This window comes from Saccopteryx bilineata, chromosome 5, assembly GCF_036850765.1.
Source record: "Saccopteryx bilineata isolate mSacBil1 chromosome 5, mSacBil1_pri_phased_curated, whole genome shotgun sequence".
In the NCBI taxonomy this organism is placed as follows: domain Eukaryota; kingdom Metazoa; phylum Chordata; class Mammalia; order Chiroptera; family Emballonuridae; genus Saccopteryx; species Saccopteryx bilineata.
Genome location: NC_089494.1, coordinates 197,386,292 through 197,408,691, shown reverse-complemented (window position 1 = coordinate 197,408,691; position 22,400 = coordinate 197,386,292). Strand labels below are relative to the sequence as shown.

Below are 22,400 nucleotides of genomic sequence, written 5' to 3'. Positions count from 1 at the left end.
AGGTGAGAAATATACACAGTGGGAAAACACTTCCCTTTCCATTCAGGGCTCCCAAAGCTACTGACTTATCCGAGTTTCCTAGAATCAAAGGTTTCTACCTCACCAGCCTTATTCACCTCTGTTCCCCATCTTCTTCTCTCTGCAAAAACTCTGCACAAATTGGCTTCTCCTTTAGCACTCTGCCATCTTGGCTGCTTCTCCTCTGCAATTCTAATAGCAGGAACCGAGAGAGAGAGCTCCTGGTCTGCCCCATTTTATAGTGTAGATATCAAAACCTTTAAGCCAATATACAAATAAAGAAGTCTGATACAAAGTCACTTATCTGAGGCATAAATGGAATTCCTCATAAGAGTGCACCACTCCACATCATGCACTGTCAAGGGTGTGGGGAAAAACTTAGTGTTGAGAAAATTTTAGGATTAAAAGGATGGGAAAGGATTAGTATTAAAACTAAGCCTTAGGCTATAAAGATCCTGCCTGCTTACAGCCTGTCCCCCACACCCCATGCAAACTATAAGCGAGAAAACATATACATCATATTTGCAAACTTATTTGACCCACAGTAGTATTTAGTAATCTGTTTATCCTGTGGTATTGACTGCAAATTACAAACAGAATGATGGTTAATGCCACTGGGCTGTTAATTCTCAACTTCTGTTTTAGGGGTTTTAAATATTCAAAAATCTAATTTTATAGTAGTGCAACTTTTCTGCACTGAATGCACTGGAATATATTGAAGCTTTGCCCTTCTAATAATTTTTTTTTTCATTTTTCCGAAGCTGGAAACGGGGAGGCAGTCAGACAGACTCCCGCATGCGCCCAACCGGGATCCACCCAGCATGCCCACCAGGGGGCAATGCTCTGCCCCTCCGGGGCATCGCTCTGTCGCATCCAGAGCCATTCTAGCGCCTGAGGCAGAGGCCACAGAGCCATCCTCAGCGCCCGGGCCATCTTTGCTCCAATGGAGCCTTGGCTGTGGGAGAGGAAGAGAGAGACAGAGAGGAAGGAGAGGGGGAGGGGTGGAGAAGCAGATGGGCACTTCTCCTGTGTGCCCTGGCTGGGAATCGAACCCAGGACTCCTTCACGCCAGGCCGACGCTCCACCGCTGAGCCAACCGGCCAGGGCCCTTCTGATAATTTTGAAATTAAGCTTTCAGGAAGAAATATGTGGAGAAAAATTTGATTTATAGAACATACCAAAACTCTTAAATTTCCGATATCAATGTCTCTTTAATATCCAAAACAATATGAAATAATTACATATGATATTGAATGTGAGACCAATATGTTCTCTGCCCTTATTTTATAAATTATATGCTCTTTTATTATTTTTGTTGTTGTTTACTAAGAAGTTATAGTATCCATGGAAGCCTATAATTTGTTATGAAAATTTTTTTTCTCAGTAATCTTCTACTAATATGCTTCAGCATTTACTTTATATCTTGCAATTTATCATTATACTTCTACTTCCATAAAGACTTAAACTAAGTTTTGAGGAAAGGAATGCTTTTTTAAAAAGACCTTACTGTTGTATGAGTGAAAAGTAATCACCCTACTTCAAACATGAAAATATTTTTCTGATAGTAGAATAGGTCTAGTTTTAACCTGATTTGAAACTGGGAGTGAGGATACAGTTTTCCCTTTAAATTAGTAACAGTATCAGAGCTGTTCACTGAGATGTCCTCACCTGTCCATGAACTCTGGAAACAAACCTAAAAGTCTAAGAATACAGTTTCCCTTGAACAACTTGTTTAACATTCAAACACAAGTAATTCACTATATATCTTTAAAGGTTTGTTACTTGAGATGGCACACATATAAATACATCACTTCTAGGTAGTTGTTTGACTTTTTAGTTCCTTATTGTGACAATTTACAATGATTTTTTCCATAGAAAAAAATATTTTGGTGACTATTTTGGAAATTGACACACAATAAATTGGGTAAAATACTTCTTTAGAAATTTTTTTTTTTTTTTGTATTTTTCTGAACTGAAACGGGGAGAGACAGTCAGACAGACTACCACATGCGCCCGACCGGGATCCACCCGGCACGCCCACCAGGGGGCGACGCTCTGCCCACCAGGGGGCGATGCTCTGCCCCTCCGTGGCGTTGCTCTGTTGCGACCAGAGCCACTCTAGCGCCTGGGGCAGAGGCCAAGGAGCCATCCCCAGCGCCCAGGCCATCTTTGCTCCAATGGAGCCTCTGCTGCGGGAGGGGAAGAGAGAGACAGAGAGGAAGGAGAGGGGAAGGGGTGGAGAAGCAGATGGGCGCTTCTCCTGTGTGCCCTGGCTGGGAATCGAACCCGGGACTTCTACACGCCAGGCCAACGCTCTACCACTGAGCCAACCGGCCAGGGCCTTTAGAAATATTTTTTTTATTTTTTATTTTTACAGAGACAGAGAGAGAGTCAGAGAGAGGGATAGACAGGGACAGACAGACAGGAACGGAGAGAGATGAGAAGCATCAATCATCAGTTTTTCGTTGCGACACCTTAGTTGTTCATTGATTGCTTTCTCATATGTGCCTTGACCGCGGGGCCTTCAGCAGATCGAGTAACCCCTTGCTCGAGCCAGCGACCTTGAGTCCAAGCTTAGAAATATTTTTAAGAATATTTTTTTACGAAAGGCAATGCACATAATAGTAGCAGTTTCTTTTTCACTGAGAAGGTCCTGGTTACATGATGTAGTCTCCACTTTGAGCAACGCTGATCTCCTCTTCCAAATCTTTCTTTGGGGCTTGTGCTCCAGGTTGGTACAAAAGAAAGAGTGAAGAAATTCTAAGTAAACTAGTGAGAATTCAAAATGAACAATCTTAAACAGCACTGAGTAAGGTTAATAATAATTATCTCCCAGCTCATGTTGGCTTTTTATTGGTTAGTGCCTTTATAATCATACAGTTCATTTGTTCTTTTCTGATAATAAAATAATACACTGTAAAACATCTGAAATAATATATATATATCATGTAACAACAAATGGCTAAACAACTGAAAAATGCAGAATGGAACAAAAGAAGAGCAAAAAAATTTCCCAATCCTAACATTCGGCAATAACCATTGTTAAAATTAATCTAGTATCTTATTTATCTGGCTGTCTACTTACATGAAAATTGAGATAATATCATATTTAAAATGTGTATGTTTCCTTTTGTGTAATAAAAACTCATATTAACAACTATTCTTCAAAATCCTATTTTAGTGGTTGGATCAATGGGATATTATTGATACCTCAAGCATCAATAATTAAGCTATTAGCACAAGCATGTGTATGTACATTGGCACATCATTTCCAATATTTCTCTTAGAACTTTAGAAAATTCTTTGCAAAGTTGTTTATCGGAAGTTATTTTTAAATTATTATCTTGAAATTATTTATACAATTAATGGATATTTGCATTTCTGTTCTGTTTTTAATTAATTGCATTTATTTTAATGTAATTTTCTTTAATTTAGATTAAGCTTTTTCTTAGTCTATTAAAATCATTAAGTTTTTCTTAATCTTTTAATTTTTGCAAAAGTTAAACGTTAGTATTTATTTTGTTTTAGAGAATATATTTTATAACTGGGAAAGAACATTTATATAAAATTCAAATAGGCAAAAGATCCCAATGAAATATATACTTTTAATTCTGTATATACAAGTAAAATTCAGTAATGAAGCCTACTCAGTTAACTTCAAATCACAAATGCTTAAAGTATTTACACTATCACCAAAGCATTGCTTCCAATCTGACTTAATATCTAAAAGGTGTATATGATTTACTTTTAAACATTGTGTCCTTTAACATGTGTACAAATCCATTTTCATTAAAGCAATATTAAAAATAAAAATAGCCTGACCAGGCAGTGGTGCAATGGATAGAGCGTCAGACTGGGATGCGGAGAACCCAGGTTCGAAACCCCGAGGTCTCCAGCTTGAGCGTGGACTTATCTGGTTTGAGCAAGGCTCACCAGCTTGAGCCCAAGGTCGTTGGCTTGAGCAAGGGGTTCATTTTCCTCAGTCTGCTGTACCCCCCCTCATCAAGGCACATATGATAAAACAATCAATGAACAACTAAGGTGCCTCAACGAAGAATTGATGCTTCTCATCCCTCTCCCTTCCTGTCTGTCTGTCCCTATATGTCCCTCTCTCTGTCTCTCTCACAAGAAAAATAAAATAAAAAATAAAATTTTATAGGTGCTTATACAGGATTTAAGAATGGAAAATGTGTACTAGTTATAATATAACATATACATATATTTATACATACATATATATATGGATTGAAGATGACAATGACACTCTCACTCCAGTGATAATCTTGAAGCTGCTTTTTAAACTTATACTTTTGAAAAGAATTTTAGATTCACAGTGGTTAAATGGATCATTAATCTTCATAAAGGGATTAACAGAGAGTAAAACTTGATTCACGTGGTTGAAAGTCAATATTGAGTTTATTCACTTACAAAATCATATATTTACTAGGTTGTTTTTAAGTCCCTTCAATTGCAAGGCACAATACCAGTACCAGGCTTTTAGAACTGTAGGGTTATTAATTAGAACAGATGGCACCTCCAGTTAGAAATGACCTATTTTGAATACAGAGTATTTAGTTCATATCTATATAAATGTCTCTAATTGTTTTACCCATTCTTTGCAATGAGTCTACATTCTCACTGAGACTCATAGAAAACATTCTTTCTAAATCTTTCCTCCTTTCTTGCTAATACAATAAAGAAGATTTATATCCATGGGTAAAATTCACAGATGGAATTTCATATCTGTCATTGGCAGTCTAAATGAGATCCAGGGTCCAACAACACCACTGGCAGAAGTAAGAGAATCTCATGGAGAGTCAGGGTATAATGGCCAGTGGTGCTTATCATTCTCCTCTTTTCTCTGCTTTCAGGCAGAAACACACGGAAGTGGCTGTCACTCACTCCCCTTACCAGGGCTGCTTCTGCCCGGGCTGGGAGTGACACAGCAGGATATTGCTGTCTGAATTGTAACCACCCTTCAGGCAAAGACAATAATTAAAATATTCTGCCTTCAAATGCTCATTTTATTTTTTTGCCCAGTATGGTAGTATAAGTGGGTCAGAATACAAATTGAATTGTAATACTGTGCCATGCCAAATGAAGCATCGTGTTTTGTCATTCAGTTTCTTGCTGCTGTTTATATACCATACAACCATGCATATGCATACTAATGAATGGCATATTTACATGCATATACAGTACACAATTTTTTGTGTGTTGGTATGTATCAAGGAGAGATAGTCTTTTCAAAAGAGATAGTTCCTGGCTGGGTATATCAGTTAGAGCATCGTCCTGATATGGTTTGATCCCCAGTCAGGGAAAATACAAGAATCAACCAATAAATGCATCAATAAGTGGGACAACAAATAGATATTTCTTCCTCCCTCCCTCCCTCCCTCCCTCCCTCCCTCTCTTTCTTCCTTCCTTCCTTCTTTCCTTCTTCCCTCCCTCCCTCCCTTTCTTTCTTTCTTCCTTCCTTTCTCTCTCTCTCTCTAAAATAAATAATTTTTTAAAATTTCTATAAATGTGTACTATTAACTGATTGTTCCCAAGCACTTAGTAGACATAATATCTCTTAGGTCAAATTAAATAAAATATGTCCCTTTAGCATTTTTAGGGGTGAGAGGCAGTTAAAAGGACTGAGTTAATATTTACAGAATTTCTCTTTTAGCTTAACACAGTGTTAGTATTTTTACTTTATTTAATTCTCACAAAAGCTTACCATATAGGGATTATTATATCTAAACTATAACTAAAGACAATGAGTTTCCAGAAGTTATATAATTTCCCGGAAAGCAAACAGCTAATATACGAGAGAACTGCTGTTTCAGTGGGGTTTTCTCTGGTTCCTGAAGCTATGCCTTTTCAGATCCAAGTTGGTTAAAGTGATGACGGACCTAGCATAGACCTAGAAGTGTAAGAACCTCATTGTTTCTCTAAAAGTGAGATGTGCTTTAAGATATGAGATGACTAGTCTTGTTTATTCCAGAGATTTGTAGACATTAGGAAACCTGTTTGAAATGATCCCTAACCCCTCCCCCATTCCCATCCAGTGGTATTAAAATGTAAAACCAATCTAGTTGTTTATCTGGTTGGTTCAAAGTTATTTCACTTTTCTGACCTTACGTTTGTGCTGTAAATGAACATCAGTGCTGGAATAGTAGTATTTCTCAGCCTAGGGCATTTGTATAGAATTCAGAAATCACAAATTCAAATACCTACAGTTTTCAGAACTGTGTGGGAAATAGATTGGATGTGAAAGAAAGGTAGTGTTGTAAATTAGAGTCTGCAAGCTCCTCATAAATGTATTTAGACGCATTTTGAAACAAGCTACAACAGTCTTAGCAAAACAAAGCCTCCAATATTAGTTAATTCCACCCAAAACTGCAAGTTTTGCAGCATTTAGTAACAATAAAATGTTGATAAATTATTTGAGTACCTTAGCAGTACATATAACACTAAAATATTGTCAGAATTCAGTTAAATATTAAATTTTCCATTTCCTTAATTATTCCCTCTGAGAACAATACTACTCATTTCAAAGAAAGTGAAGCAGTACAGTTATTGATACTTGTCTTCAGAAACACTCCTTTAAACATAAGAGGTAAGGGAAACTATGCCTTAAGACCTCGGTCAAGGTCATGGGTGGTTATTTCTGTTTTGCAAATGAGAAAATTTTGTTACCGGGTAAACTAATGTGCTAGTAAAGATTTCAAATTAAGTCACATGCATCAGAAGTCTAGCATTTCAAAACTGATATCAGAGATTATCAGGTGTTTTGGGGATTGTTGTTTTTTTGTGGGTGAGGGGTGGAAAAATAAGAGGATCCATCAACCTTTTGCAGGGAGACACCACTGGCGTTTCCTAAAGCTCACTCCTCAGTGTGAGGCCCATCAGGGGGGTTGATTGGCTTTGCAGATGGCCAGGCTTGTGTCTTTCTCTCTCCTCTTTGTTTACTCTCTTGAAGGTGTGGTCTAGGAGGCAGGCTACCCTCCCAGGACAGAGTGATAGAGGACAACCTCTGGGTCAGAGGCCTTTCATGTGGCTCTTCGTCTTTTCTAGAACTCCTCACTCACCCATGATGTCCTGGTGGCCTCCCTGTGCATGTACTAAGCAGCACTTGCTTCAAAAAACCCCCAGGCTCTGTGGACCACTTTTCCATCTTTGCTTTTGCTTTTGCTGTTTCTCCCTGTTCAGCAGTGCAGTGTGAATAGATTGGATTATGAGTTAATGCAGGCCTATGGGTTGTTGCTAGGACAAAAAGGCAGGCTTTGTTTGGGGAATGACATTTGTTTTCCAGCTTTCTCCTGGAAACATAAGAGCCTTTCCTTTTTAAGCAGATTTTTTTATCCATGCTGAAACCATGGTAAATATTTCCACTTCATTGGGTAGAACCTAGAGCTGGCTACATTAGACACAGGCTATGTTTCAGGAACTCACTAGGAGGCTGCTAAGGAGCATCTTTGGCTGAGCACACATTCTTGTGTTACTATCTTCTTACAGGAGGCGATCGAGATCGGATGACAGCAAATCATGAGAGCTACCTCCTTATGGCGAGCACCCAGAATGATATGGAAGACTGGGTGAAGTCCATCCGCCGAGTGATATGGGGACCTTTTGGAGGAGGTGAGTATATTTTTAAATCATAGAAAAACACAAAGGTGGACCAAACCTGTTCATCCTTTCCCCCCAGCTCCTATTTTCAAATGGATGAATATTAAGATAAATAGTAAATGTTTCACTTTATGGTTAGATGCATATCTAAGTAACTGCTGGAAGTTTAAATGAGATGAAGTATTATTAATAACCAACCTACCATAAATATCTTGAATTATAAAAAGGGATCATATTTTTCTTTTATTTTAGTAAATGGATTTTTCCATTTCACTAACAATAAATGGTTATGAGACTGATATCATAGATGTAGATTAGTTAACATGTAGATATGAGGGGAAAAAAATTGACTAGTTCCTTTGGAGAGAACCTAACTGGCCAGGTGCTCATTGAGATAACAAAGAGGAATAGCAAAGCTTTGAATGAAAATCTAATGATTAGTGGTATAAAAAAATGCTTTGCTATTTGGGAAGTGTTTGGGGATTTGATAAGAAGTTTGTAAAAAATCTTACAAACTTAATACAATGTTGAGAATTCACCATATGAAGAATAAACTAAATTGAGCTTCCAATAGAACTAAAAAGAGGAATAAAGGGTAACAGGTATGATTTTTGTCTATCAAGGAATATAAAATAGAATAATATAGACTGGAAAATAATTGAATTATTTAGCAAGTGAAACCAACAAAATAAGAATTTCAAAATATCCATCTGTAACTAACATCTATTTTCAAGACTACATAGACTAATAATTTTATGTTGCTGCTGCTTAAATAAATTGTATCAAATCAAATTCTGATTTAGTAAAATAATTACAATTTTTATTTATTTTATATTCTCTTACATGTATTGTCAGCACCCTGAATTCAGAAATAAAAGAATTTCCCCTTTACATATCAGAGGCTTCTTAAGCTGAGTAACCACTTTATATGTTAGAAAATTTTCAAAAGCTTTGGTTAAAATTGAAAACTTAAAAAGATAGGAAAGATTCATTGAAGACATATTGATATTTTACCAGATGAATGATACATATCTGCAAATTGTTTGCTTTTTTAGCAATATCTTCTGTTGGGGGAGAGGTTGTTCCTAACCAGGGTGACCACTTTCCCCAGGTTGCCTGGTAACAGTCTGCTTTACAACTGTCCTAGGCTAAAGATTGATAGTGCTATCTTTGTCGCTCAGTGTTTTAGTTCGGGTGACAACTTTATGGTCACCCTGTTCCTATACTAAAATGGCTGGTAAGTGACTGTGTAAAACATTCAAAAAGTCCGTGAGGCTGAGGTCCCCACCCCAGCGCTCCATCAGAGGATTCCTTACATGACTCTCCATGGGAGATACATACTTCACTGCAAGAGGTTTGCTGGTGCCTCCAGAGCCATGGATTTGTGGGGAGCCTACGGATGTGTCTTTTCAAAGTTCCTATTGTTCCTAAAAATCTTCAAAATATAGAGGGGAACCTCTGTTATGAGATTTCTGGGGATCCTTAGTTCAGGAAAATTTTTAATAACTGCTGAAGGAGATATTTTTGTTAAGGGATTATTTCCATCAAGTGTGCTATTTTCTCCCTTTAAACTTCTTTTGTCCATCCTTTTTTTTTTTTTAGATTTTTTATTTATTCATTATAGAGAGGTGAGAGAGAGAGAGAGAAGGGGGGAGGAGCAGGAAGCATCAACTCCCATATGTGCCTTGACCAGGCAAGCCCAGGGTTTTGAACCGGCAACCTCAACGTTTCCAGGTTGACGCTTTATCCACTGCACCACCACAGGTCAGGCCCTGTCCATTCTTTTTTTAAGAAAAATGAATGAGATTCAATAATCTTCAGCATATCAGTGACTATTAGAGGTCCTATTATCCCAAGAGTATCAGAAATGATCTCAGTGGGACTGGGCAAAAGCTATAAATCAGGGATTGGGAACCTATGGCTCACAAGCCAGATGTGGCTCTTTTGATGGCTGCATCTGGCTCCCAGACAAATCTTTAATAAAAAAAAATAATAACATTAAAAATATTACAATCCATTCATTTCCTACTGCTCATGTTCATGGTTGTAGGTGGCTGGAACCAATCACTGCTGTCCTCTGGGACAACACCAATTTTTTATTGGATATTGCATGAAGTACACGGGTCGTTGTATGGCTTTCACAGAATTACATTTTAAAATATGTGGCGTTCATGGTTCTCTCAGCCAAAAAGGTTCCCGACTCCTGCTATAAATGGATCTTCAAATTTATGAACCAAGAAAGTATACCCTAGTACAGTGTTTTTCAACCACTAGTCCACCAGAATCTTTGTACCAGTCTATGAAAGAGTTAACCACTTTAATGTTATATGAATTTCATAGAGTCTATAATCATTGAGTCTATAATTATAGAGTCTAGTAGAAAATTGGTTTATATGCTTTATCCTATAGAATACTTCAAAGATTTTGCAAATGCTTGATTCAAATTTTCTTTTAAAGAGAGATATTTTGGCATAGAGCACTTATAATAGAACAGTGCTCCAAAGAATAAATCTTCTACCCTTTTTGTTTAATTGAAGAGTATTATGAAATTGCAAAGCAAGCTTTTAAAGTACTCATTCAGTTTGCAAGAAATCCTTTGTTATTTATCTAAACATGGGAATTATCTAAACATCGACTATAGAACTGAACAAAATATTGACACTGACAGAAGATTCCCGCTGTCACCCAATTTCATGGGTCTCAATGTTTGCGTTACTATAGCACCCCTATGCTTACTAACAGAGTTTTTTAAAGTAATATTATACATTTGAGTTTCAAATAATAAATTTATAACAACGGAAAACACTTTTATTTATCTTACATATTAGGATTTCATTAATTGAAAAAAGTTTCCCACTGATTAAGAATATTTTGAAACCACTGTTTCTGTTGAAACCCACATTTTATGGCTTAGGTCATTAAGACCCAAGGAGGGGGAGTAACTTGATAAGAACTAGGAATAAAACCCAGAGAGCTTCTTCCTGTCTTTTTTTTTTTTTTCTGAAGCTGGAAACGGGGAGAGACAGTCAGACAGACTCCTGCATGCACCGACCGGGATCCACCCGGCACGCCCACCAGGGGGGACGCTCTGCTCACCAGGGGGTGATGCTCTGCCCCTCCGGGGCGTCGCTCTGTTGCGACCAGAGCCACTCTAGCGCCTGGGGCAGAGGCCAAGGAGCCATCCCCAGCGCCCTGGCCATCTTTGCTCCAATGGAGCCTCGGCTGCAGGAGGGGAAGAGAGAGACAGAGAGGAAGGAGAGGGGGAGGAGTGGAGAAGCAGATGGGCACTTCTCCTGTGTGCCCTGGCCGGGAATCGAACCCGGGACTTCTACACGCCAGGCTGACGCTCTACCACTGAGTCAACCGGCCAGGGCTTTCTTCCTGTCTTTTAGCACAATAGCGTGATCTATTATTTCTACTGCGGGAGTACACAAACAAACAATAACACAATTACAAGTTCATGCCTTATTGATAGTATATTCTTCATTATATGAAAAACAAAAGGTTTTTGAAGTGTGATAATTAGAATGAATAGAGTTTTTTAAGTTCTTCAAAAATACCTGAATTGATACCATCAAGAAAATGAAAAAACAACCCACAGAATTGGAGGAAGTATTTGCAAATTACATATTGTATCCAAAATATATAATGAACATACAACTCATCAATAGGAACAAATCAAATTTTTTACCCTACTTGACTCAATTGAAAATGAGCAAAGCCCTGACCAGTTAGCTCAGTTGGTTAAGGGTGTGTTGTCCTAAAAGAACAAGGTGATGGGTTTTATCTCCAGTCTGTGCACACATGAGAGGCAACCAAAGAATGAAAGACTAAATGGAACATCAAATGCTTCCTTTCCCTCTCCCCTCTCTCCCCCTTCCTTTCTCCATCTCTCTAAAAATCATAAAAACTAAGCTCTGTGGCTGGATTACTCAGTTGGTTGGAGCATTGTCCTAAAATGCAGAGGTTGTCTATTAAATTCCCAGTCAGGGCACATATGAGAGCATCTTGATATTTCTGTTTTTCTTTCCCCTACCTCTATACATACATACATACATACATACATACATACATAAAAGAATTTTTTTTTAAATGGGCAGAGAATATAAATAAACATTTCTCCAAGGAAAATATACAAATGACCAATAAGTACATGAAAAGATGTTCAATCCAAAGGTAGTATACAGTCAATATCATCAAGAAACAGCAAATCAAAACCACAATGAGATATACTTCACACCCACTGGGATTGCTAGAATCAGAAAGTCTAATAAGAGCAAGTATTGTCAGGGATGTGTAGAAATTAAAACCCTCCTACATTTCTGCCCTGGCCAGTTGGCTCAGTGGTAGAGCGTTGGCCTGGCGTGCAGAAGTCCCGGGTTCGATTCCTGGCCAGGGCACACAGGAGAAGCGCCCATCTGCTTCTCCACCCCTCCCCCTCTCCTTCCTCTCTGTCTCTCTCTTCCCCTCCCGCAGCCGAGGCTCCATTGGAGCAAAGATGGCCAGGGCGCTGGGGATGGCTCCTTGGCCTCTGCCCCAGGTGCTAAAGTGGCTCTGGTCACGGCAGAGCGACACCCCGGAGGGGCAGAGCATCGCCCCCTGGTGGGTAGAGCGTCACCCCCTGGTGGACAGAGCGTCCCCCCTGGTGGGCGTGCCGGGTGGATCCCAGTCGGGCGCATGCGGGAGTCTGTCTGACTGTCTCTCCCCGTTTCTAGCTTCAGAAAAATACAAAAAACAAAAAAAAACCACACAACAAAAACCCTCCTACATTTCTAATGGAGGTGTAAAATCATGCAGCTGCTTTGAAGAAGTCTGTCAATTCCTCAAGTGACTAAACATAGTTACAACAGGACCCAATATTTGTACTCCTAGGTATATACTCAAGAAAAATGAAAACATATGTCCACAAAGAAACTTGTACATGGATATTTATAGCAAAATTATTCCTAATAGCCAAAAGTGAATACACTTAAATGTTCACCAGCGGACAAATGGATAATTAAAACTTAGTAATATCCAAGAAATGGATTATTATTCAGCCAATAAAATGGAATAAGGTACTGACACATGCTACAACATGAATGAACCTTGAAAACACTGTGAAGCTAAGTGAAAGAAACCAGTCACAAAAGACCATACGTATCATGATTTCACTCATATTCAATATAGAATTGGGAAATCTGTAGAGACAGGAAGTAGATTAGTGGTTGCTTGGGGCTGGGATGCGGGAGGCATGGGGCGGGGGGAAGAGTAGGCAAAGATATGGGATCTTTTTTGAGGTGATAACATTTTCTAAAATTAACTGTGATGATGGTTATATATATCTGTGATGGTCTACTAAAACGCATCTAATTTAAACTCTCGGTTGGAAAAATCTATGAAAGATGAGTTATATCTTAATAAAGCCCTTTAAGAAAGTTCTTGAATTGCCATAGATACATAAGAGAATACATTTCCCCTCCTCTCTTCTTCATGGAAACAGTGACCCTATTAATCCTAAATAAAGAACTCTTAGATTTCAACCTCCTTCCCACCACTCAAAGAGTGTTGTCATCGTTGATTAAATGGCAACTACAATATAAAGACATTTGGAAGATGCCTGACCTGTGGTGGCGCAGTGGATAAAGCGTTGACCTGGAAATGCTGAGGTCGCCGGTTCGAAACCCTGGGCTTGCCTGGTCAAGGCACATATGGGAGTTGATGCTTCCAGCTCCTCCCCCCTTCTCTTTCTCTGTTTCTCTCTCTCCCTCTCTCTCTCTCCTCTCTAAAAATGAATAAATAAATTTAAAAAATTAAAAAAAAAGACATTTGGAAGATGACATATTGCCCTGATTTATTGATTTCTGTATACCACCTTCGGATATATTTTAATTATGTCTATTACAGAGAGAGCATTTTGTTGTCTGTATTGCAGTTTCACAACCTGTGTTTGTAAAACGTTAAAAAAATTTTGCCTGCCCTATGGTGATGCAGTGGACAAAGCGTCGACCTGGAACACTGAGGTTGCCAGTTCAAAGCCCTGGGCTTGCCTGTCAAGGCACATACAAGAAGCAACGATTATGAATTAATACTTCCTTTTTCTCCCTCCTCCCTTTCTCTCTCCTCTCTCTAAAAGTTAATAAATTAAAAAAAAATTTTAATTAAAAAATAAACATTAAAACTTTTTTCATGAGGCATCTAATCTTATCTTTATTCAGGTTGTATATGCATATAAAATATTCCTTCTTACCATTCTAATAATAGACATTTGATTACAATAGAGGATTAGGAGCTTACCTAGTTTTTCAATCTCTAGAAATTAAAAGCTATTAATTGAAAATCATAAAATGTAGAGCTTTTCTTTTTATTAAATAAGGAAACTTAGACAACAAATAATCAGATGGGGAAAGGAAACCAATGGAAATGTGTACTGTAGACCAGTGGTCCCCAACCCCTGGGCCGCGGACACGTACTGGTCCGTGGACCATTTGGTACTGGTCCACAGAGAAAGAATAAATAACTTACATTATTTCCATTTTACTTATATTTAAGTCTGAACGATGTTTTATTTTTTAAAAATGACCAGATTCCCTCTGTTACATCTGTCCAAGACTCACTCTTGACGATTGTCTCGGTCACACAATACATTTATCCGTCCCACCCTAAAGGCTGGTCCATGAAAATATTTTCTGACATTAAACGGGTCCGTGGCCCAAAAGAGGTTGGGGGTAGACCACCTCTCTTAGCAACCTAGACTGATAATGACATTTCGTATTGAACCTAGGTAAACCACCTATAAACTGTTGCTTCCCTACTAACAATGCTGAGAGGCACATCATTTCTGCTAATGGCCAAATCCAAAAGTTGGGATGTGAAAACATTTATTTAGTTTTGGAAAAGTTTAGGGTTTTATGTTTGTTTGTTTATGTTTTACACTGAGCTTTTTTTCAACTGATTTTTGAAGCAATGTATATAAAAGTGCTTTGACCAGGATCTGGGGAGAGTGAGAAGCCATCAGTTATTCATGAGATCTGTGTGCTTAGCTTAGCTTTAGCTATCAACAAAATCAGGTTTTTTCTACATATTTCTGTCTCCTTATGGAAAGAGTTGAGTCAGAGACCCATCAAGGTAGTAAAAATGCTGAATGTACATAATTCTCATAATGAATAACTAGCATGTAGACAAACAGGAGTTAATTAAGAAGCACTATGGTTTTGCCTCTGACAAAATCTTGGGTAAGTGACTCCCTCACCTTTAGTTTCCTCACTGGTGTAATAAGAAACTTGGACAAGGCCCTGTCCCATTGGCTTAGTGGTGGAATGTCAACCCAGTGGGTAGAAGTCCTGGGTTCGATTCCCAGTCAGGGCATACAGGAGAAGCAACCATCTGATTCTCCATCCCTCCCCTTTCCCCTTATCTCTCTCTCTCTCTCTCTCCCTACTCCTGCAGCCATGGCTCATTAGTTCCAGCATGTCATCCCCGTGCCTAAGATGGCTCAGTGGAGCCTCTGCCTCAGGCGCTAAAAATAGATTGGTTGCAGCTGCCCCAGATGGGCAGAGCATCTGCCCCAGATGGGGGGGGGGGAGTAGGGGGTTGCTGGGTGAATACCGGTTGGGGCACATGCAAGAGTCTGTCTCGCTATCTCCTCCTCTACTCTCACACACATACACAAAAAGAACAAAAATAAAACTGTACGAAGACTCATTCCAGCCTTAGTCCTGTGATTCTGTGTGTTCTCTCCTACCAATGTTGTGGTCAGTGAAGTGTTCCTTTAGCCAAGGTGTCTCCCAGCCCATCCCTGCCACTGTCCTGGTAGTACTGAGCTTTACTTTGTGAGTTCTTATTTTTCTAGCTGCATGCTGTGACACAGGGCTAAAAGCCGTGTTTGAACCTTAGGGCCTAAATAACTAAGCATGATCCCTTCAGTGACAAAATATTGCTATCTGCGTATGCTAATCAGATTAATGATGTTTGCAAAGAAAGTGTCTTTTTAATCCTCACAATCTTGGGAAACTCCTGTTAGGAAGGAACGCAGAGGCCTTTGGGGTGAATTGGGGTTAAAGCACTGGCATTCCAGATCTGCTCCTGGAACAGCCAGGTCGATGAATGATTAACCCAGTGAATCAAAGGCTCAGTGAGTGGGACTGAGAGAGCTGGTGACATGGGGGCTGGGGGGCAGAGGTGCATCTGAGAGCAGGGCAGAAACGTGAAACAGGATTGCTTTTCAAGCCATAACCAGAGAAATGTATGTATGTATAAATGTGCACGCATATGAGTGGAGTTGACTTATTTTGTGGTTATACCTGCAGGTCTTTGTTACTAGATTTAGAATATCTTCTATTTCACGGATACAAACTTATAAAAATATACACAAATAACCCGTTTTAATGACATGAATATTTAACTCAGCACCCACCAATTGATTCAATTGCAAAGTATGCTTTATAAAATCTTGTATAGGAAGAGGATAAATTCAGGAAAAAGGGGCAAAAAGTTTCCCTCCCCTTGGGGTGGTTTGGTGCGGCTGGATTTCTGGAGGAGCTGCCCAGACAGGAGCAGGGAAGTCAGCTCAAAGTCAAACGAAGAAAAAGAGGTTCACACCGCTGCCTGGCCGTCTCACCCCTCCCCTCATACTGTTGTGGCTGCACCTGCTGCATGTGACCGGCGGGCACTGAAGGCAGCTGCAGCCATCGCAGTGGTGACGAGGCACCCGCCGCAGCCCTGCCAGCTCCCGCCCAGCTCTCATTGAGAAAAGGGAGCCGGAGCAGAAGGAGGGGCAGAGGAGCTCCCCGCAGCGCTGCCTCCTCCAAGGATCCCAGAAGTCTCCTGGAATGGGCACTCGACTCTTCTGACGTGGCGATTCCCTCGGGAGCCCCGGGAGTTTGAAGACAGAAAGGAAAGGGGAGGAGAAGCTTGCTGAGAGCATCAAAGGCTGAGGGGTGCAGTAAAAGGAGCAGGAGAGCCCTTTGAAAGAATCGATCATGAACTGAAATGCTTTCTGGAGAAGGTGCCATTATTTGCTCAGATGAAAGGAGCCAGCAAGGATGGTCCTGAAGTATTATTCCTCAGGGTCCTTTTTGTCATTGTTTCTCTGTCCCCTTGCACATGGCTATTTGCTGACCTTTCCAGAAAAATCTTAGTCCCCCCCCCCCAGTTCCAGCTGAGAAGACAGTTCTTAATAACAATAATTAAAAACCCCGCTTTTTAAATGGGAGTTGCAGTTTGCTTGCTGCGGTTCTTTTTGCTGTGACATTTTGGAATGTCTGCAGAAACTTAAAAAAAAAAAAAAAACCTTAAAAACTCTCTGGATTAGGCAAGAGAAAAGGAAGTTTTGTTTTGTTTTGCTTTTTTGCCAAAAAAGAAGTAAATGAGAGGTGGTAGTTTATTCCTGTTTCAGGACTTGGATGATAAAAACCTACCAGTTCTAAAATCAGCACTTCAAACCTAACAAATAAACAAACATGAGAAGGCGTGGCCGTGGGGTATCTTGCAGAGGCAGGTCGTAGAGGAAGCCTGCAACTGTTCAGAACTTCGGGCCTGTATGATGCCTGAAGACCGTCATGCGGGGGGACGCCCCTCAGGTGCCTTAGCGTCAGCTCCTTTCATTCCCAGAACTACATACAGAAGAATCAAACGATGTTTTAGTTTTCGGAAAGGTAGGTAGATGATATATTAATGTCCTCTTAAAAATATGCATATATTCTCTGATGCTTTAAGGTCAGTTTCTGCTCGGATAAAAACGGGAGTTTGGTAACCAAGAGATGAGAATTGTACAAAAGTGATTTGTTTGTGTGTCTTTGCCTGTCTGTACTGATTTTTCAAGCTTCAAATTGATCTCTTTATTACTGTCTGTGAATAGGCTAGGTGGGTGTGGAATGATGGTCCCTGAGGATCACCTTGACTGATGGAGAAGTAAACAAGCTGGGTTGAGCATCCTGACAGGAGAGGCCAAGGCTACTTTGGGCTTTTCCCAGACCCAGATCAAGCAGCCCTGTTGTTACCTGCTGAAACGAGTCCCTCTCAAATCCCTGTTCTGTTCTCCTAGTCATATCAGTTTGGCTCTGCCTGCCTGTGCTTGCTTCACCTCTCCTGCCGAGAAAATGTTAATAATGAGGTTATTTGTAGTGACCCAGTACAAAAGGCTTTCAACCACATTGAATAATACTAATTAGAAACAGAAGTCACCTTGACTTCCCAAATAGGTGATATTGGGAGGGGCCAAAGAAATGAACTAGCAGGAGCAGGGGGTGGGAGAACATAATAATTTATGATCAATAAAAGAAACTAAGGCATTTCTGAATTAATTTATAAGGAGAGTTAGAGTAGAGCATAGGTAAAATAAATGTTTTTAGAAAATGTTTATGTATCAAAATATTTTAAATTTTTATTTTGCTTTAAAATGAGAATAAGTAAATGGAATGATTGTCTAAGTTGGAACTACGTAATGATAATTTTAATGTCATATACAGAGAGCTAATTTAACCAGGAGCTGATAGGAGTAACTAAGGTTATTCCTTCTCCCCTTTTTCTTTGATCTGCCACCTATTAACACTCTCTACTTAGTAACCAAATAAATAAATAATAAGAGTACAGCAGAATAAGAAAAAAATTACATATACTGTATGAAGAAAAATATAGTGGAAACTTTTTAAAACTAAATCTTGTTCCTTCTGAGTCTTTACCTTTGAGCAGCTACGATCAGGCTATGATCATTAGCATATATTATCAGGAAGGAAATCAGGTATTCATTTTTATTCCTCTATCACCATAAGGATAAATGTAGGTGTCTCAAATTTTATAGATCTATAGAGATTTCAGATTTCAGAACAGGGTTATAGAGCACAGATTAGGATTACTGTAAGATTGTATCATTGATAGAAAAATAGGAAATGGTAGAAATTGAAGGGCTAGGAGCTAACTGCTTAGAAGACATTCCCTCTTCTTGTTCTCCTCAGCAACTAAATCAGGTTTATCCAAACACTGGAGATAATCTGCATGTCTGGGTTATTGCTGTTCATCTGTAACATGAGATTTTCTGGAGACAATTAATATATCTCTGAAGCCCGGAGCAAGGCCCTTTTTATCTTTCCCACCATCCCTCCTGCAGTAGTGGAGTACAGCAGATCTGCAAGCAGCCCGGCTAACACTGCTGTTCCTTACGCCCTGTTCTCCTTAAATACCAATGAGGGAGGCAGTGCCTGCAAAGAGAATTCCCATGGGCTGGCAAGTGGCAATAAAGGCAGTGGGGAAAGCTTCTGTCTATCATCCTCAGTGGGCTATTTTTAAAGTATTGTCCTTTCCTGTACAAAGTCACAGTAATCTGAGGCATGTTCAGCATTTGGGTCAAGGATTAGCAGATTTTTAGTTGACAAAGCTGTATTCTGGTTTCTGTCAGAACCACTAAGGAGAGGAAGTGCAGGGAGTGTTCAGCTGTTTTAAGTCGTCTTTTCCTTTTTCTGGAACCTCAGGGGTGAGATGGGGCTCCAGGAGGAAAGGTGCTCAGGCTGCTGCCCTGCTGTTTCCCCTCTGCCCCGTTCATTCAGGTCAGCAGCAGCCTGAAGCCCAGGGTGTTGATGTCTTTATTTAAGGTCTGGCACTGAAAAGAAAGAACTTTTCTTTCAATATTCGATTTCCAAACCATGCCACCTTAAGAAGAGAGAGTTCTTTTGTTTTCTACTTAATCTCCTGGGTGCTCAAGTAGATCAAGAAGGACCTAGGTTTCTGAGCTTCTCTTCCGAGCCTGTTGGAGAGCATCAGTTTAAGGCATTTCAATGAAAGCAAAAGAGAGAGGGCAGGAATTGTGGAAGGGCGCCCAGAAGTAAGAAATGGTGACGTGTCTGCTTTTCCTGATCCACATTTAAAGCATTTTTTTTACTGCTGTCAAGGGTAGGCGGACCGAAGAGACTTGCCACTTTAGAAATGCCCTCAGAATGAAGCCCGGTGTGGAGTTAAGGGTCCCAGAGGCCTGGGGGTGGAGGGGCTTGCACACTGTGTGAGACATATCTGACTTCTTAGGGTTCCTTTCTCTTCCAGGCCTTTTCTGTCCTTCACTGTCCTTGCCATCTCTCTCTTTCTTTGTTTAAGAACTAATAAAGGTCACTGATGATGTTTTCCCAGTAGTTTTAAAAATCTGGGAAATAAAAAAGGGTTGAGCAAAAAGGCAGAGAAAAGGAAAGAGGAAAAAACTCATGAACACACAGAAGTGTGGTGATTTCCAGGGGAAGGGGCCGGGGAGGAGGAGGAAAGTATATGGGGATAAACGGTGATGGATGGAGACTTGACTTGGGGGTGGGTGAACACACAATACAGTGTGCAGATGATGGGTTGTGGAGTTGTGTACCTGAAACCTATATAATTTTGTTGACCAGGGTCACCCCAATAAGTTCAATTAAAAAATAAAAGAAATAAAAACACCTATTAATCAGGAAGCTGGCGATAATGCTCTGTATTTCTGTTCTGATGAGGTAGAGAATACAGTGTGTTTTTACTCTCTTGATTTTGAAACTACAATTTTTTTTTTGCCAATCTTTTGATTATCTAGGGATGTATACCACTTCAAGTCCTGAACATTAGTGTTAATTTCTCGTTGTAATAGGCTAGCTGGTTTAAGGTTGCTATGATCATGGGACAGACTAAAGTAAATGTCTAAATCCTAACTTTAGCTTGTTTGTCTGTCTGTTTTTGCTTTTTCCTTGAGTTTCTTTGTTCGTAGATCCATTTCATGGTACTTTCTTTCCCCCTGTATCTAACTACTTACCTTCTTCCATCTTTTTATACTTTCAGCTCCATTTCTACTCCCATCTGTGTCTTTACTGCTTAATGTACACAATTTACTTTAACTAAAGAATGGTTCTTCAAGACAGCACCCATCCTCACCTTTTCCCATCCCCAACATTCTTCACAAATCCTACAACATGAAGACCATTTGTAAAGCATTGCCTAATAGGTATTCCTAAGCAGTACTACTGTCAGGCAATGTTCCATGGTTAAAAAAATTTTAAATCCTGGTTGCTCTCAAAGGAAGTTCTGTTTTATACAATTATCAGATCTTCTAGCCAATTCCAACTGTTTCATAGAGAATAAACTTTAGTTCCCCAGACTGCCCCACTCTTTCTCCCTGAAGACAGCTCCTGTACCAACTCTTGGCTTTTGTTCACTGTGTCCTCTCTGCAATGATGCTCTCTCTACTCTGTTGTCTTTCAAACATTGCATCTTCTTCAAGACATTACTGGCTATTCTTTCTTTATTCATTGTACTCCTGACTCTGTAGCCTTTATATTTCATATATGCTGCCACTTTGCCACCTTATCTCCACAGCTATCTTAAAGTGCTGTATGCACCTTTGTAACAGAAAAGATAAATATTTATTTTTTTCCAAAGTAAAGAATGGCAATAGGTCTGTTTAATCAAGTATTCAAGATTTATGACAAATTGGTGAATTGCAGTAGTATTTGCTATCTTTTCCTGCTAGTCTATAAGCAATAAAGAATTAAAATAGAATACCTTTAGAATGTTGATGGATAAATTCAATATGTACTTTAAAGATTATTGTATGTTATATACATTATAATCACATTTATAGAACTTGATTTTTTCAGCAGAGTACTACTATCCAAATCCATATAGATTTTTTTTTCTTTTTTTAGCAAGAGAGACAGAGAGAGACAAAGAGAGGGATGGATAGGAACAGAGACAGGAAGCGAGACAGATGAGAAGCATCAATTCCTCGTTGTGACACCTTAGTTGTTCATTGATTACTTTCTCATATATGCCTTGACCAGGGGGCTCCAATGAAGCCAGGACCCCTTGCTCAAACCAGTGAATTTGGGCTCAAGCCAGCAACCTTGGGTTTCAAGCCAGCAACCTTTGGGCTCAAGCCAACCACCATGGGGTCATGTCTATGATCCCATGCTCCAGCTGGCAACCCTATGCTCAAGCTGGATGAGCCTGTGCTCAAGCCGGTGTCCCAGTCAATGCTCTATCCACTGAAGCAGCGCCTGTGCAGGCCAAATTGATATAGTTTTAAACAGTGCGATAAATGAGGGACTAGAAATATGGAGCATCTACCAGGTGATGCTGGAGATGAGTTCACAGACTCCTTTGGGATAAAGAAGCATAAATAAGTAATGACTTACTCTGTGCTAAGCCTGCACTGAATTATGGGCAAAGTCTGAGGAGCCCATGAATGAAAGACCATTTACAAAGGCTCATTTGCATGGGCTCATTTGCAAAGGCAGTGATTCCCTTGAACTACTATAAATCAGATATAGTCTTTGAAAATTACAAAAAGACTTTTTTTTAAATATGATACTAAGAGAGTGATCAGCATTATGAAAAATATGTTTGAATTGAAGTAAAAAACAAAATAGTGGGAAGAGGAAGACTTTCACAATTATATGAACCTATATTTATACCCCAAATCTGCCACTTCCCAAATGTGTGTCTTTAAGTCACCTAGCATCTCTGAATCTATTTGTAGACAAGAGACATTTTTGCAGAATATCAAATAAGAAAATGTGTGTATTTTGTTAGTTTATAAAAGACTCATAGGTACAGAAAACAGACTGACTGTCAGAGGGAATGGGGTTTGGGAGCTGGGTGAAAAAGGGGAAGGGATTAAGCAAAGAAAAGAACTCATAGACAGACAATAATATGGTGATTACAAGAGTGGAAGGGGCTGAGGGGAGTTAGAAGGGGGTAAGGGGGGATAAATTGCATTAGAAGAGACTTGACTTGGGCTGGTAAGCACACAGTGCAATATACAGTTGTGTATTATAGAACTATACACT

The 22,400-nt window shown here is 39.6% G+C and overlaps 1 protein-coding gene across 6 annotated transcripts in view; it reads left to right on the top strand.

The window, feature by feature from the left end:
- ARHGAP24 (Rho GTPase activating protein 24) overlaps positions 1–22,400 on the top strand; it is an 881,345-nt gene that overhangs the window by 779,477 nt on the left and 79,468 nt on the right. For 5 of the 6 annotated variants that reach the window (XM_066233836.1, XM_066233834.1, XM_066233840.1 and 2 more), the window contains one exon: positions 7,522–7,644. In XM_066233836.1, coding sequence (XP_066089933.1) covers positions 7,522–7,644 — 123 coding nt within the window. Of the gene's footprint in view, positions 1–7,521; positions 7,645–16,374; positions 17,268–22,400 lie in introns of those variants that run through there. The other variant, XM_066233837.1, reaches the window with a different exon arrangement.